Source organism: Schistocerca piceifrons, chromosome 3, assembly GCF_021461385.2.
Source record: "Schistocerca piceifrons isolate TAMUIC-IGC-003096 chromosome 3, iqSchPice1.1, whole genome shotgun sequence".
In the NCBI taxonomy this organism is placed as follows: Eukaryota; Metazoa; Arthropoda; class Insecta; order Orthoptera; family Acrididae; genus Schistocerca; species Schistocerca piceifrons.
The window spans coordinates 370,574,208-370,593,292 of NC_060140.1; the positions used below are offsets into that span (position 1 = coordinate 370,574,208).

Consider the following 19,085-nt stretch of genomic DNA (forward strand, 5'->3'; position numbering starts at 1 on the left):
AGTGTATACTAATATGACATGTTTGTACAGTTCTAATTATTTGGTGGTGTCACTGTGTAAAGTTAGTATGTGTGTATGTTGGCTGATAAAAAATATTCACAGATGATATGAAGATGTCAGAAATCTTGTCTGTGTGGGAATTATGTGTAATGTCCATATTTCTGTTTAAAGAAGTTAGGAAAGTAAATATAGAAGTAGGAAGGCAATATGTAGATCATTTGTTTAAGAAAATAGTCATTTAAAAAATTAATTTTAGGGTTTTATTAAATTTGTTAATATGTGTATGACATCTGGAGTTAAAACTAGAGCTTGGGGATAGGATTGTTGGGTTTCCTCATATGGGATGGGGTCAATTTACCTGAGCAAACATTGATTTTGGAAATTCGTTGTCTGATCAGATGAGTTGGCTGGCGATAAATACACAATACTGCTGGCTGTAAGCAAGAATGAATGGAGAGCAATCCATAGTGAACTGATGCAAGAACTAACCATCTTGACTTGCAGGGACCATTCTCAAAATAGAGTTGCAGTGAAAATAGTGTTGTTGTAATATGAGAGGTGCTCATAAATGACAAATGAACTAGTAACTATAACTGACATAAATGAATGAGTTCATTTAGATGTAGTTTACAGGAGTGTATTCAACTCTTGAGTGGGAATAGCACAAGAAGGCACATGGCGCCTTTGTACACATATAAGGAATAGCTGTCTTTATGTTACCATGGTAAACATATATAAACAAAATTACAGTTTAATCTTAGTTTAATTAAACAATGATAAAATAAAAAACATTATATAAACTGAACCACTGTTCAGTTAATCAATAATAACATAAACCTTTCACTGTATCATTTTGTGTCACGCACAGTTGTCACCCACGCTGATGACCCACTCGAAGCATTGAACAGTGCAGTTGCATCAGATCCCTGCCATCCACTTATTTGACTACTAATTTATTCATAGATAACTGCCTCATTGTGGGCTGTGCTGCCAGGTCAAAAACTGGGTAATTTTCTTGAATGGATAGTATCTTTGTTTTACCCAGTTTTCTGTTTGTTTTAGAGTGCTACCGCTCACTTACACAACTTATTACTCTGTTAGTTGCTGCAGTAATGAATGAATAGGTATGGGTTCACAGTTGTAAAACAACATTGGAGTGGTACAAAACAATGTTATTTGTGACTGGTGCACTTTACACACAGGCGCACCCACTGGAGGGTTAATCCTTGGGGAGATCATTTTTTTTCTCTTTTGTCTCAAAAATTCCATACACATATTTTGGTTCAACTAGAAATTAGGTAATTTTAACTAATGACAGACACATTCAGCTTGTTGTCTGGTGCTTCTTTGAATCGCATGCAGCAGACTAATATGATTCAAAGCTACAGGCTGTGGGTTTATATACATATATCAGTCATGAAATGTGAAGGCCAGTCTGAGTGATGTATAGCTGGTGAGATGGCTATGACTGAGCCACAGTTTGGTGTGCAACCGCTTTCAGGAAATCCTGCATCATTAAATACACCATACAGCTAAGTGTTAGCAGATGACATGCTGTTAGGACAAAATTCTGAGTGTGTCTACTCCTAAATTACATATCCACTAAAGAACACAAAAAAATACAAAAAGTAAGTGAAAATTCCAATAAAGTCTCCACCAGCCATATTAGTTATGTTACTAAAGCTTAGATATGTTTTTTTTAAAAAAATACTTGTGAGTATATACTTTTCACTAGACAAAAAATATCATAGTAGAGAGGCTGTGCCAAAGCTCTGCCACAATTACACTCATAGATTAGCTTGTGCATAAGTAGTTGTATAATTTTCTTCATTGCTTATACATTTTGGTAATATATCCTTGTAAAATAATGTTGTACAATACTTCCATTTACCTTCAGTGGCAACCTACAAGCATAAAGAATTAAACTGCAAATTTGATTTTTCCTGTAGTTCTGATTCATAGCGTGAAAGGTACTACGTAAAAGACAGTTTCAGCTGAATGTAGAATTAATCTGTTAATCTGTACAATAATGAAATGCAAAACAGACTATAACCTATTGATACTGAAAGTATATAGAGCCCCTGATGGGAACATCCAAACCTTCAAACACTCCCTCGAAGCACTACTCACAAAAATTCACTCACTAAACAAAAATCTATTAATAAGTGGAGACTTTAATATTGACTTCCTCACACCTGGAAAAAACAAAGACGAATTGTTGAATATTACAAATTCATTCAACCTATCCCCAACGGTAAACACACCAACCAGGATCACAAAAAATTCAAAAACAGCTCTAGATCAGATTTTCATAAACACAGACAAACTGCACCACTCAATCGAAGTCGTCAGCACAGGTTACAGTGACCATGAGGCCCAAATACTAACAGCGATTTTAAATTACATAGGACAATATCCCACAATAACTAAAATACAAAGGCAATTTAATGATGATAATATAAGGCTTTTTAACTATCTGTTAAGGGCTGAAAACTGGGCAGAGGTCTATAAAGAAAATGATGTAAACTACATATTTAATTCCTTCCATGAAACATTTCTCCACCACTTCAATACTGAATTTCCACTGAAATCAAGGAAAATCAGAAACAAACACACAAACTCATGGGTAACAAAAGGGATAAAGATTTCCAGCCAAAAAAGCGTGACTAAAAAATCACATGAAACACCATGACGTCGATGATCAGTTTAGGTCATATTGTAAGACCTATTTTGCAATCTATAGGAAAGTTATCCAACAAGCAAAAAAATTATACAATGATAAATTTATAAAGGAATCTAACAATAAAATGAAAGGCTTGTGGACAGTTGTAAAAAATGAAACAAACAGTAAGCAGCATGTTATAAACAAAACATTAAAACTAAACCTAAATGATGAAGTCACATCAGATCCCCAAAAAATAGTAAATGGTTTTAATGACTATTTTAGCAAAATAGCAGAAAACCTGATAAAGACCAAATGCTCAACACCAAACACTAATAGAAACCACACCGGTACAGGCATCAATGTTGCTTCACAAAGTCTCCAATCCTGAAGTACTTACAGTTATAAAAGGACTAAAGAATAAGTACTCCAGTGGTAGTGACAATATTCCTGATTTAATTGTAAAGAAATGTGGGGAATCCATTGTAGAACCCCTAACCCACATAATAAATGCATCCTTTACAAATGGAGTTTTCCCTGACCCACTAAAAACTTCTAAAATTACCCCACTTCACAAAAAGGGCTCTAAAAATGATGTAGCCAATTACCGGCCCATAGCACAACTCAGCTCATTCTCAAAAATATTTGAAAAATTATTTTACACCAGATTGGAAGACTTTACTAATAAACTATTCTTATTGACAAAACACCAGCATGGTTTTAGAAAGCAAAAGACAACTACCACAGCTATTTATGAGCATCTCAACGAAACCTTAAAAGCACTGGATAATAAGGAAATCACTACTGGTATCTTTTTAGATTTATCCAAAGTGTTTGATGTAATTGACCATACCATACTCCTTAAGAAGTTAGCAAATAAAGGTATAAGAGGAATTGCAAACAAATGGTTAGAATCTTACCTGTCAAACAGATTTCAAAAAGTTGAAATTAATTTTGAAAAAAAGAATACAACCACCCATCAATGCCTATTAGACACAATGCCTATTAGACATGGTGTGCCACAAGGCTCAATCCTGGGACCCATACTGTTTCTGCTATACATTGATGATATAAGCACAAAGCTTGCTACAGGACATACCACACTATTTGCCGATGACACAAGTGTTCTAATAACGGGTACTGATACAGAGGACCACAACCAAAAAATTAAACCGCTTATGTCGTCACTCAGCAAATGGTTCAACGAGAACAAACTGATTATAAACATACAGAAAACAACCTACATCAACTTCAGACTCTCATCCCAAAAACAAGAAATGCCTGATGTGATTCTAAATAACCAAGAGCTTATGTGTGTGGACTCTGTCAAGTTTCTTGGCATATGGCTTGCAGAAAATCTTAAGTGGGAGACACACACAAATTATATCTCAAAAAAGCTCTCAACTGCGTGTTACATTTTAAGGATACTCAAAAAATCAGTCACAAAATCTGTTCTCATACATGTATATTATGCTTACTTCCATTCTACATTATAGTATGGAATCATATTTTGGGGGAACTCACCTGGAGGTAGATATATTTTTAAAATGCAAAAAATGGCAATACGCATAATATGTAATCTAAGACATAACGAATCATGCAGACAACATTTCAAAACAAATGGCATTATGACACTGCCCTCTGCTTACATTTATAATATCGTCTCATTTGTCAAGTCATACCTGTTAAACAATGACTGCACACTAAAATTCAATGGAGATATTCATAACTATGCAACAAGGCAGCAATCTGACCTACATATGATTCAGTCCAGAACTACCTGCTACCAAAAAAGTGTTTTAAATGTTGGGATAAAAATGTATAATAATTTACCCAATGAAATCAAAGCAACAAAGAACCCAAGAGCCTTCACACATAAGTTAAAAAAATATCTCTTGGACCATTGCTTTTATGCAGTTGATCATTTTTTTGAAAGGGGTTAAAAATGTAAAAAATATGATAAATGTTCAATTAGGTCTGAAAATTATATACTGTGCATGTCTATGAAATACACTGGACTACTTTACTATTACATTTGTATTGGTTGTTTGTATTTTACCATACAACATTTGCATTTACTGTTTTGTTAAAGATAGCTAACTTCCTCATTGCAAAATAATGTAAAATCAATTTATTAAATATTACCTGCAAATATGTTACCTTGACCTATCCAATATCATATGTAAAACCTTACATCTCTTTGATTTGTATTAACTGTTTTGTTGAAGATAGATAATTTCCTTGCTACAAAATAATGTAAACATCAATTTGTAAAAATTACTGTAAATAGCTCTCTTGACCTATCCAATATCATATGTACAGCTGTACAATACTATGATTGCCTGGATCAATAAAAATACAAGTACAAATACAAATACAAATACAAGTACAAAAGTAGCACAGAGATCTGTATTATGTGTTTAATATAAATATATTTAAAATCGTGAATAATTTCAGTTGTCTAGGAGTTAAACACTGATATGACTCAAGTAGTGGTCATATGATCAAGTTGCAGCAGGAGAAAGCAGTGCATGTTCACAGTCTTTTGTCAGTATTGGTGGTGAGGGTAAGAGCTGTACGGCCTGTGAGCCACTGGTGTTGGATTTGTTCAGTCTTGATGCAACAGCTTAGAATTGTGAAGATGAGTTTATTTGTTGAGTCAGCCAACAAATGTTGACTTTCATATTAGACTGTGTGAACCCAATTATTTTGTGGAATTAGTCAACATTAGCATGCCCTTGCAAAAGTGAAACACTGTACATGTATGAATTTTTTGCTTGCACTGCTTTACAAAACATAAATTATTAGTTGTGAATATTAGCCCTGGTATGGCCTCCAATTAAGGGAACATTTTTTGACTGAAATTAAAGTGAACTTGAGTCTGACCCTGTGTCAGGATACATCAATGGACAAATAGACCGTTCCCAGTTTACTTGATGTTTTCATAGTGAAAGGTGGTTTAAATTATTCTTTGACTGTTCATAGATTGACATTATTTGTTGAATTAGTATATGGCTCAAAGCAATGGTGTACAATCAAACCCTTGTGCAGGTGAACCATCTAACAGGTTGTGCACTAGCCTGCAACTAATATTGCCTTGTCACCACCACCACCACCACCACCACAAGTCATCTTTCAAAGTGTAATTGCACCTTCACAGTAACTCACTCACAAAATATTCACAAGGAAAATGCAGTGCTTGATGTAACATGCTTGTGATGCATATGAATAAATTTGGATTGCTTAACATTAATTGTTCTCAGGCAAACTTCAAAGACAGAAATCGGTATTTTAAAATACAAAACCTTTTCATTAAATTGGAATAATTTGATCACATTATAAAGAGATGAATCAGCATAATTTTTATTAGTGGACACTATGTATGCTGTGTAGTTACTTCATACACAGAATAGATGTTGCTGCATTGCTGCATTGAGTATCTGTTGGCATCACAGTACTTGATCTGGAGAGACATTTCAAATTCAGAACCTTTAAGCATTTGAATACTTTTCACAATGTGCAGTATGAATTTTCAATTCTTTCTACCTCTCTAAGCACTGTTCTCTCCCTAAGCACTGTTCTCAAGTATGCTACTTGAATATAATTCTCTATGTTATGTGAAAACAATGCGGGGATGATTGCTCCACAATTGTTCGCTCCACTGAAAAGTTAAATTTTTCAGTAGTACATGTAGCTATATAAAATAACAAAAAAAGTGAAATATCTTTTTAAAGTAAACTAGAGTTACTTCCAATTAATCACTGGTTTTACTTGGTAAATGAGTTCTTGAATTTTAATTCAAAGCATTTGTAAATTGTACTTGTAAATTAAAATTTAAATTATTTAAAATTTAAAATTCATACAATATAGTTTTTTAGCGTTAGTAATTTAAGTTTTTCATTTGTAAACTGAAAAGCAATGTTGTTAAATGAAATCTAAACAATATTTCTTCTTTCCCTTTCTCTTATAATTGAAAAGTTCTACATCTGACGTACTAATGAAGAATGGTAAGGCACATAGTAGATCAAAATTCTCCAACAAATAAATGAAAATCTCGTACAGAATAATGAAAATATTATGAAAAGGATAGATTGCTATTCATCATATAGTGGAGATATTGAGTTGCAGGTAGGTGTGACAAAAAGACTCTCAAACATGAAAGCTTTCAGCCATAAAGGCCCTCATCTGAATTAGACAACACACACACACACACACACACACATACACACACGCAAGCACAACTCACACACAAGTGACCACAGTCCCTGGCTGCCAAGACCAGACTCAGTTCAGGCAGTCATAACTTTCAGTCAAAAAGGCCTTCATCAGAATTGGACAACATACACACCCTCGTGCAAATGCAATTCCACACACACACACACACAACCACAGAGTCTGACTGCCAATGCCAGATTCAAGTGAAGCTGCCAGATTCAATTGAGGCAGCCAGAGACTGTGGTCATGTGTGTGTGAGTTGCATTTGCATGAGTGTGTGTGTGTTGTCTAATTCCAATGAAGGTCTTCTTGGTCAAAGGGTTACTTGTTTACAGCCTTTTGATATGCTTATCTGTGACCCCCAACATCTCCACTATATGATGAGTAGCAGTCTATCGTTTTCACAATGTTGCCAATCAATAATAACTGTACTTTTCAGAAATCTTGGCCACTCTGTCCCTGCTTGCAACCAACAGTACCCAAATTTCATCATATATTTGTGTGAAAAAAGTACACTTTGAGAAGTTTTGGATGTTTGCAAAGATTTTCATGGTAAATTGGTGTTTATGATTTACAGTTACTTTGAAGATGTAACATTAAGTAACACATTGTGTCATATTAGTTTTCTCTTATACTAGGAGTGTATATTTTATACATTTATTGTACAATATTTCTACTGCTGAACTTTCTTAGTAATCATGTCCCAAGAAATGCTTCAGAGAACTGGTAAAACTTGTACCAAGTTTTCTGTTGTCATAACAGACACCTCATTTTTGGCTATAAATTACTTCAATTCCAAAAGATTGTAGATAATATTCATAGCATATAAAACTCATAAATTAAAAAAGAAACAGCAAGCTTAGTATAAAGTTATTTATGTGCTATTCAGTAAAATACTGCACCAGGCATACATTGTTCACCATTCTCTAAAATATTGCAGCTGGCATAATGCACGCACATTGTGTTTACTGTTCTCAGGCAGGGAATGAATTGGTTACTATTTACAAGCAGTTGGAAATAGCCCTGACTACAGTCAGGTGATTGGAAGCTGCTGTGAATGGATGTTTTTGGAGGGTTACCAAGAGTTGTGTACCAGAGACACCAAAGATACTCAAGGTACTATCCTCTTCTGTGGACACTGTCTCTCCTGCAGGAAATACAAGACCCATCATTACTCATCCACCTGATGGTGCATGGAATGACAATGTTGGATCTAGGTATCCTGTATAGGGTAGACAGGAACCAAGGAGGACTCAGACTGCTGTACCAAACTCTCTAACAAACAAGCTCAAGGTGCTGTCTTTCACTGAGACTGGAAATGAGTCAGTAGGGCTCACGTCACCTGTTTTGGGGAAATAAGCTGTACTCCATTTCAAGAGGAGGCAAACACAAAAGGGTAGGGATCTATTAGTCACTGTCAGTTCCAATGTATAATGAATAGTGGTCCCCTTAAGGAAACTGCAACAAGGGATGGAAAGAAATACCAGGTATACTCAGTGTGTATGCTTGGAGGCATGCTGAAGAGGCTATTCTGACAACCATTTAGGGCACATGGTGCAACCAACTACAGACTGTGGTGCAAGTTGGAACAAGTGATGAATTTTGTCTGGGCTTTGAGATCATACTTGGAGCATTCCAATGACTAGCAGAGACAGTTGAGAATAACATCCTTGTTCATGGAGTTTCAGTGAAGCTCACAACCTGCAGCATTGTCCCCAGAACAGATCATCGCTCCTTGGTTATTAGTTGAGTGGAAGAAATGGACCAGAGATTTTGAAGGTTCTATGACAAGCTAGGCTGCGACTTCCTCAATTTGCACCATAAGGTTGAGAACTGTGGGATCCCATTAATGGGTCAGGTGTGTGATACATGTCAGAGGCTCCTACCCAGGTAGCTGACTGTGTGTGGGATGCACAAAAGAGCTTTTTAGATTAGGTAACTCTCCATTCAGTCCAGATAATGATAGCTATGGGAAACCCAGAAATATCAGTGTAAATCCCAAAGAAATGCCTTATATGGATCAGAGTATCAAAATCCTGGTGGTTAAATGCCAAAGCATTTGGAGCCAAGTGTCAGAGCTTGAAGCATTCCAAAAAACACTGAAGCTCACATAATATTAGGCACTGAAAGCTAATTCAAACCTGACAGTGTTATGAAAAGGATAACTGCTACATCATATAATGGAGATGCTGAGCTGTAGATGGGCACAACAAGAAGACTGTCAAACAAAGCTTTTGGCCAAACAGGCCTTCATTAGAATTAGGCAACATACCCGCCCCCCCCTCCCCCCCCCCCCCTTCCCCCACATACACACACATGGAAACACACACACAGACACACACACACACACACACACACACACACACACGTGTGTTGTCTAATTCTGATGAAGGCCTGTTTGGCCAAAAGCTTTGTTTCACAGCCTTCTTGTTGTGCCTTTCTATGCCTCAGCATCTCCACAATATGGTGAGTAGCAACTATCATTTTCATAATATTGTCATCTTCTATCTTGGATTTTCCATTGTTTGGATAAAACCTGAAGTTGACAGTGGTGAGATGTTGGGAAAAATTTAAGAGTATACCAAAAGAACAGGGAAATGGAGGTGGTGTATTTGTTGCAGTAGGCAAGAAACTCAAATACACCAAGGTAGAAGTTGAATTTGCATATGAGACTGCTTGGGAAAAATGCAGTATCAAGAGTAGGCACTACATTGTAATAGGAAAGTTCTGTGAAGATACTATAATCATTGGAGGAAACTTTAATCATCAAACAATCAGTTTTGTTAGTGGTGGGTATGAAAGACATCCTGTGAAACATTACTAAATACCTTCTCTGAAAGCTACCTAGAACAGTAGTTCAGAACCCCACTTGGGATGGAAATATATTACATCTAATGTCAACAAACAGGCTTGACTTCTCTGAGGAAGTCCACATTGAAACTGGTATTGTTGACCATGAGGCAATTATAGCAAAAATGAATACCAAAACACAAAGGGCAAAATACACAAGGAGAAAGATTTATACGTTCAGGGAACTAGACAGAGAATCAATAGTGTCATACTTCAATGAGGAATTTGAAACTTTTAGCTCAAGACAGGAGCATGTAGAGGAACTATGGCTCAAGTTTAAAAGAACAGTTGACCATGCACTGGATAGATATGTACCCAGTAGGACAGTTAATAATAGGAGTGACCTCCAAGATTTACAGTCACTGTAAAGAAACTTTTGAGAGATGCTGAATAAAATGCATTTGGCAGTCAAGATGGCAGAAAGGCTACTAACAAAGTTTCAAGAGTCAGCTTTCAATAATGATCGAAGCAGTGTACTACAACCTCCAAAATATTAATCCCATAGGGACTGTGAGGACAAGATTAGATTAATTACAGCACACATGCAGAGCCATTTAAACAATCATTTTTTCCACATTCCACCTTCCAAGGAATGAGAAATTGCCCTAATAGTCAGTACAGAGGGGCGTATCCACTGTCATACACTTAACAGTGGTTCACAGAGTATAGATGTAGAAACAGATGATGGTGATTATAATCATGATGACACTATCTGACTGATGTTTTGAAAAATACACAGTGTGAATGTTATGTTTTACCAAGTACTATAGGCTGTGCATAAGCATACACCAAATGTAGTTTTGATGTGAATTTCATGGAAAATATCTCCATTTTATGTGATAATTTTACTATGAATAAAAACTTCAGTTCTGTTTATTAGTATGAGGGTTGAATGAAAAGTAATGCCTCCACCTTTGTTAATTGGGTTTGTATGGGAATATTTCAATAAATCAAATGTAGAAATAATCCTTAGAATGTGATCTTCAATTACCAATATTCACTTTTCCACAAAATCACCAGCCAATTCCATACATTTCTGCCAATGATGAATGTGTTTTCTGAAGCTCTCACAGAAGAAGTTGACACTCTGTTTCTGCAACCACAGTCTCACAGTTTTCTTAATGTCTTTATCAGAAGCATAATGATTACCCCGCAGATTGTCTTTCATTATAGGGAACAGACGGAAGTCAGAGAGTGCTAAATCTGGACTATGATGCCATATGGTGGTGAGATTCAGTCTCTGAAGTTCTGTTGTGGTGGCACGTGAAGTGTGTGGTTTGGAAGCATTGTCATGTTGCAGGAAAACAACTTCCTTTTCCTTTCGGACCCTTGTTAGCTGTCGTTTCAGAGTTTGCAGTGTTGTGATGTAACGCTCTGAATTTAGTATTATTCCACAATCAAGGAAATCAACATGGGTAACACCATCTGCATCCCACAACACTGTGGCCATGATTTTTCCAGCTGAGGGCTGCGTCTTGAATTTCTTTTTCTGGGGCAAGTCTTTGTGTCGATATTCCATAGACTGCCATTTCATCTGATATTCCATAGACTGATGTTTTCTGGGTCATAATGGTGTACCCACATTTCGTCTCCTGTCACAACTGAATGGAGAAAGGTGTCACCTTCATTATCCTACAGCGAGAGGAGTTCCTGGCAAATTTCAAGTCTGTGCACTTTCATTTCAGGAGTCAGCATCCTGGGTACCCATCATGCACAGATCTTCCGATAACCAAGCAAAGCAATAATGTGGGCCGCACGTTCTTGTGAAATGCCGATTGTGCTTGCAATTTCTCTCTGAGTGATACAATGATCATCCTGAATCAATCTGTCAACATTTTGCTTGTGAAACTCGATGGTTGCTGTTACAGGACATCCAGCTCTTTGTTTGTCATGCAGGTCAGATGTTCCCACCTCAACATATTTAAACTTACTCACCCAATGACACACAGTACTCACATCAACACAATCACCATAAACTGCTTTCATTCTCTGATGAATCTCCTTTGAGGTGACACTTCTGCTGTCAAGAATTCAATTACTGCACGTTGCTTAAATGGCATTGTCAGATCGTCTGCACAGGGTTCCATACTTTACACTGTAACAACACAACCATTCAATGCTAAGGCTTCCTGCCAACTGGAGCTGTAGAGAAGAGGCTACACAACAAGGCAGCACCTGCCACATACCAATGCTGCCAAGTGTTGAAGATTTACAAAGGTGGAAGCATTACATTTCAGTATAACCTCGTACATAAATAAATGCTATTTAATGTCTTCCACTATATTCTCAGATATAGTATTGAATTAACTCCTTATCCAAAGAGTGATCAATAAATTAATACCTTTATAAATATCCTTCTGATTATTTAACTTCATTTTTTATGTAAGCTGAAAGTGGTGTAATTTTTATTTTATACAGCAATGTGTATATCTACAAAATAATTATTATGGTATTTCTAAATTCTGTTTATCTACTTCCTCAACTTCACTACTTTTGTCATGTTAACAGAATCTTCCATCAGTTCTTGGTAGAACCACATTATAATAAATGAAAAGGACCAATTTACTTTTGTTCTATAGTAGTACCATAGTACTACAATACTGTAGTACAGTAATACTGTAGAACAAAAGTAAACTGGTGCTTTTAATTCAACACTTTTGTTATTCACATATGTTGTTGTTGTTGTTGTGGTCTTCAGTCCTGAGACTGGTTTGATGCAGCTCTCCATGCTACCCTATGCTGTGCAAGCTTCTATATATTCACATATATCTCACATATAATTAAAGAACTTCAATAGATATCTAGCTGCTGTTAACACTGATACATAACTCAAATTATGAAGAGCAATACATGTATTTTTGTAATAGAGTATTGGCCAAATAAAAAGACAGTAAGCAGTCATATGCTTCCCCTGTGCTTGTTTAAAACAGTGTAAAGTAATGCTAAAATGTTCCATTTTGGAGAAAATTTAAATGAAAGAGACAGGAAGTTGGATAAGAATAAACCATATAACTGTAAACAGTTAGATATATACATTAGCTTGTTCGGTGGATCATAACTGTTATGTTTTTCTGTGAAGTGGAAATGAGTGGGTGAATGTAATAAGCCTGTTGAAGAGATTTGTGAAGAGGTTAACACAAAACTGCAGCCCTAAATGGATACACTGAAAATGTGCACAAAATGGAACCAAACAATCTAGCACCAATATGTAAATGTGGATTGAATGTGGGACCATTATTCGACACCCTAAATGAAGTAATAAATAATTCTGTAGAATGGAAGCCGATGATCCATCACCAAAAATTTGAAGTCAGTCTCATGTACCTGAAAGCTTATAACCAGTGATTTCTGGAATACCTCAAGGATCATTATCATTGATTAACCTGGAGTAACTGGTGGATGTTACATATGCCCGTGGGACTAACAGGATGAGAAACATGTGAGAAGAAACAAGGGTTGCAAAAGAAATATTCATCCTTCACCAGAACAATGAAAGTGCTTAGCTAAGGGAAAACTGGAGGATTTAAAGAACAAATTGTTTGAACATTCAACTCCTTGGTATCCTTTGTCTTCATCACAATCCTATATAGAAAGGAACTTTGGAGGGAAAAAGTTTTTAGTCCAGTGAGCAGGCAACTATAGAAGATAAAAAACTAGTTCACTTTTGATGTAACATGTGTAACCTTTCACTGTCTGGAAAGAACCTGTCATCTTACTTATGAGCCTTCATTTAACTCACAGTTTAAATATCATACTGCAGAGAGCAGCATCCTAATTCTCACTCTAATAGTGTTTGCTACTTCATTAACATTTGAATGAGTACATTAAGTGCTAGCTCACCCTTGATTCCAAGTGTCAAAAGATCCTCCATTACTGCTTTGCAGGGTAGCAGGAAGTGGCTCATGATTCTGATCCTCAGTTCTGCAACAAGAATTTTAGAAAACAAACATTTGACAGAAATTTATGTCCCTTCATTAAAATGTTGTGATAAATCACAAAAGTGGCTAATAAGGCACTCCTTCACTTTATTTTTGAATATCTGCAGAGTTTCAATTTCCTGCTGCTGTGTACAAACAACCTGCTACAGAGTTTTGCACCAGAATATACAGTGCCCACTAATGAAAGAGGAAGATTACAAAATCTAATTGACTTTTGAAGAATTAATTTTTGGTAGCTTATTACATTTATATAAAAAATAAAAGGATAGCCATTAGCGGTGCAATACAAAGAAAAGTAAATCTGCACACCTCACCTGGTGAAAGTTTTTCATTGAAGGCAACACATTATCAGTCCACATGACTCAGCATAATGTTTATAGGATAATAACAGGTCAGTCCACTCTGTTCATGTTTTCTTATCCATATTTGAATCACTGATTACACTGTATATTAAAATGACAAACTCTGAAAGCAGGTGGAAATACGATCACAGAGGTCCTACACCAGATCTTGGTCAACTTTTGAGAGACTGGCAGGATCCCTGATGACTGGAAATCAGCTGTAATTCACCTTTTACATAATAAAGGTGATTGCAGTGACATCAGCAACCACTGGGGGATCTCTCTGCTGCCAATGATACAAAGTGCATTCCTAGATTTAACTGGACAATGTAGAAAGTCAATGTGATCAAACAGTTGGTTAATAGCAAGGAGGATTTTGACATGGAAGGTCCTGTACAGAGCAGATCTTCAATCTGAAAACTATTTTTCAGCTAAAACAAAAAAGGAGTATAAACATCACCATGGTTTTCATTGACTTTGCAGAAGATTATGATTCCTTGACTGTCAAACACTCTTTTTAGTACTGCAAGAACAAGGTGTGGATTACAACACACACACCTTCATCAAACAGACTCTCAAGGGTACAATCTCTAAGGTGAAGTTCAGAGGAGAACTATGTCAGAGTTTCAACATCAAAATGGGAGTATGACAGGGTGTTGGTCTATCAGCCATTCTGTTTAATCTGGTGCTTGATAAAGTCATCAAAACCTGGGAATGTATGATGAGGAATCTAGGAATCAAACCAGTTACTGTTGGAGCTGGGACCTGAAGAATTGAGATAAGGTGCCTTGCTTTCACAGATGATATTGCAATCTTAACCAACAACTCTAAGCATGCTGTCATTACTGTGATGTCAGGGTTACAAATATCACATGACAAGACCAAATGCTCTGACAACAGTACTCCAGTAACACCCCTTTGATCACTATACATGGAATGACTGGGAGGGTTAATCACTTTCGTTTTCTTGGTGAATAGTCCACCCCAATGGTAGAGACAGCACCTCCATTGTATAAAGGTGTAACAAACTCAACACAGCATACCATCTATCCCACAATCTGTACAACAAGAAGTGCATTTCAAAGAATGCTAAGGTCTGTCATTACAGGCCACAGTTTCTGTATGCCGCAGAGACCCTCCTGATGAACAGAAAAGGCATGATGAATGACCTGGGGAAAGCTGAAAGATGTATTCTCTGAAAAATTCATGGCCCAAGATTGCTCCCAGATGGAACCTACTGACTGAAGTCTAATTCTGAATTGTATCACCAGTTAGAATCAGTCAACATGAGTATGCAACATAGGAGGCTCAAGTTCTATGGGCACCTACAATGAATGAACAACAATAGGCTTACCAAGAAGATCTTCTCATTGGTTAAAAGCTACAAGACTGGAAGCCTGTGGCTCAATGAAGTACTGAAGGACTTGGCTTCAACTGGGACCTCTGTTCTTGAGGTAGAAGATGATTCCAAATTTTGTACTATGGTAGAGTCTTTGACCCCATCACCTAGAGTCCCTAAATGTCAGAAGCCCCTTTCACAGGAGAGGAAGGAGAAATTATCAGCAGGGCTCAAGAGATATTGGGAACAGAAGGGAGTATCGTAGAAGAACTAGTCTTAAGCGATCCTTAGTGAGCTTAAATTGACAATAAAATATTAATAAAATGACATTGAAAGGCATTTTGTGCTTCCACTGGATTCCCGACAACTAAATGGCAGAATGTGCCCTCCCACTTGCTACTGTGTCTTACTACCACCTGATATCTTTTTGTCTCACTGGTGGGTCCTGTAAAACTCCATTCTGAATCTTTGATAGGGATGCATAACTCGTATGAAAATTATTTTTATTCCTGATGCTACATTAGGGATGTGAATCACATAGTTCATCCTACATTTATTCTTATTATTAAACAGAAACACCATTAGGGAGCTGAGTATTGATACATAACTGAATAAATCACTAAGTCCATGAAGAGGTTCCTGCAAGATGTTTTGTTAGCTACTTCACACAATAAATACTTTTTTTACCTTAGGTGTACTGCCTCAGGGCAGTAACAAGTAAAAGCATGCAGAGAGTGCCAGTAATTGCATCAAGGTGAACATAATGAGAGAAATTTGTAAGTGCAAAGCATCCAGGACTGAACTGTTATTTTACCATGTGCTTTTGTCACCTCATTTCCTTACACAGCTGGATGCCTAGAAACTTCATACAAGGGGTCTCATCCATCTAAAACAAGACCTCATATACTGCTGAATCTGTAAGATTTAAATTTTGCAAATATTTCAGCTTCATTGTGCAAAGCAGTGAGCTTGTGCTAATGAGTGTGGTACATACGCAAGGCTATCTCATTACACAAGCCTATTGTGGGCTCCATAATAAAACAATGTTTATTAATTTCATGAATAGTGTTTATAATTTTCCAGGAACATATTTACTTTGTCATCATCTGTGAATCTTGTTAGCTCTGTAGAATCACCTGTTCTTCAAACATGCCTCAAAAAGTTTTAAGTATATATATGAATTAATAGAGGGAAACATTCCACATGGGAAAAATATATCTAAAAACAAAGATGATGTGACTTACCAAACGAAAGTGCTGGCACGTCGATAGACACACAAACAAACACAAACATACACACAAAATTCAAGCTTTCGCAACAAACTGTTGCCTCATCAGGAAAGAGGGAAGGAGAGGGAAAGACGAAAGGAAGTGGGTTTTAAGGGAGAGGGTAAGGAGTCATTCCAATCCCGGGAGCGGAAAGACTTACCTTCGGGGGAAAAAAGGACGGGTATACACTCGCACACACACACACACATATCCATCCACACATATACAGACACAAGCAGACATATGTGTGGATGGATATGTGTGTGTGTGCGAGTGTATACCCGTCCTTTTCCCCCCCAAGGTAAGTCTTTCCGCTCCCGGGATTGGAATGACTCCTTACCCTCTCCCTTAAAACCCACTTCCTTTCGTCTTTCCCTCTCCTTCCATCTTTCCTGATGAGGCAACAGTTTGTTGCGAAAGCTTGAATTTTGTGTGTATGTTTGTGTTTGTTTGTGTGTCTATCAACCTGCCAGCGCTTTCGCTCATTTTGGTTTCATCAGTATGTACTGTACTTCCTCAATTCACCACAAGTTGGCCCAATTGTAGGAAAGTAATGTTGACTTCGGTGCTTGTGTTGACATGCGACTCATTGCTCTACAGTACTAGCATCAAGCACATCAGTACGTAGCATCAACAGGTTAGTGTTCATCACGAACGTGGTTTTGCAGTCAGTGCAATGTTTACAAATGCGGAGTTGGCAGATGCCCATTTGATGTATGGATTAGCACGGGGCAATAGCCATGGCGCGGTACGTTTGTATCGAGACAGATTTCCAGAATGAAGGTGTCCCGACAGGAAGACATTCGAAGCAATTGATCGGCGTCTTAGGGAGCACAGAACATTCCAGCTTATGACTCGCGACTGGGGAAGATCTAGAATGACGAGGACACCTGCAATGGACGAGGCAATTCTTTGTGCAGTTGACAATAACCCTAATGTCAGCGTCAGAGAAGTTGCTGCTGTACAAGGTAACGTTGACCACGTCACTGTATGGAGAGTGCTACAGGAGAACCAGTTGTTTCCGTACCATGTACAGCGTGTGCAGGCACTATCGGCAGCTGATTGGCCTCCACAGGTACACTTCTGTGAATGGTTCATCCAACAATGTGTCAAGCCTCATTTCAGTGCAAATGTTCTCTTTACGGATGAGGCTTCATTCCAACATGATCAAATTGTAAATTTTCACAATCAACATGTGTGGGCTGACGAGAATCCATATGCAATTGTGCAATCACGCCATCAACACAGATTTTCTGTGAATGTTTGGGCAGGCATTGTTGGTGATGTCTTGATTGGGCCCCATGTTCTTCCGCCTACGCTCAATGGAGCATGTTATCATGATTTCATACGGGATACTCTACCTGTGCTGCTAGAACATGTGCCTTTACAAGTACGACACAACATGTAGTTCATGCACGATGGAGCTCCTGCACATTTCAGTCAAAGTGTTCATATGCTTCTCAACAACAGATTCGGCGACCGATGGATTGGTAGAGGCGGACCAATTCCATGGCCTCCATGCTCTCCTGACCTCAACCCTCATGACTTTCATTTATGGGGGCATTTGAAAGCTCTTGTCTACGCAACCCCGGTACCAAATGTAGAGACTCTTCGTGCTCGTATTGTGGACGGCTGTGATACAATACGCCATTCTCCGGGCTGCATCAGCACATCAGTGATTCCGTGCAACGGAGGGTGGATGCATGTATCCCCACTAACGGAGGACATTTTGAACATTTCCTGTAACAAAGTGTTTGAAGTCATGCTGGTACGTTCTGTTGCTGTGTGTTTCCATTCCATGATTAACGTGATTTGAAGATAAGTAATAAAATGGGCTCTAACATGGAAAGTAAGCATTTCTGGACACATGACCACATAACATATTTTCTTTTTATGTGTGTATGGAATGTTTGCTGAAAGTTTCGCCATACCTTTTTGTAACACCCTGTATATAAACAGGTCTCCTTCTACATATATCCCTCACTGATTGCAACCTTTTCATTTTTTGTAGGAGTTTTCATAGTTATGTGAAATACTTGTGACCCATGGTAGTCCACAGAATTTTTGTCAATCAAAATGTACAGAGCCTGTATTAAACTGACACTGAAAATGTTTGAAAGTGGCTGGAGGAACAAATTTTGAATCAGAACATATGTCTATAAACCCCAGCCAATGACACTAAAACCAAAAGAAATGAATGAAGATTTAGCTGGAATCATACATTATCGATGCAACAGAGAAAGCAACAGGAAAAAGAAGCATGAACTTCACCATATGGCAACTTATTTTTGAGTTATGTACACTCATTCAAGACATTCACAGTTTGGACACAAACTCATTTAAAAATACAGCTGGCACAGCATTTGAAAAGACCGAACTTGCAATTTTAAATGATGAAACACCACCACATCTATCCCCGCAGTCCTTGCAGCACCCAGCTCAGTGGTGTCACAACGTAGTGCTGACACAGTA

General features: G+C 37.4%; 1 protein-coding gene across 3 annotated transcripts in view; it reads right to left on the reverse strand.

The window, feature by feature from the left end:
• Positions 1-19,085, reverse strand: part of LOC124789590 (cyclic GMP-AMP synthase-like receptor) — a 349,572-nt gene that overhangs the window by 79,198 nt on the left and 251,289 nt on the right. For all 3 annotated transcript variants that reach the window (XM_047256999.1, XM_047256998.1, XM_047257000.1), the window contains one exon: positions 13,568-13,648. In XM_047256999.1, the coding sequence (XP_047112955.1) occupies positions 13,568-13,648 (81 nt within the window). The remainder of the gene's footprint in view (positions 1-13,567; positions 13,649-19,085) is intronic.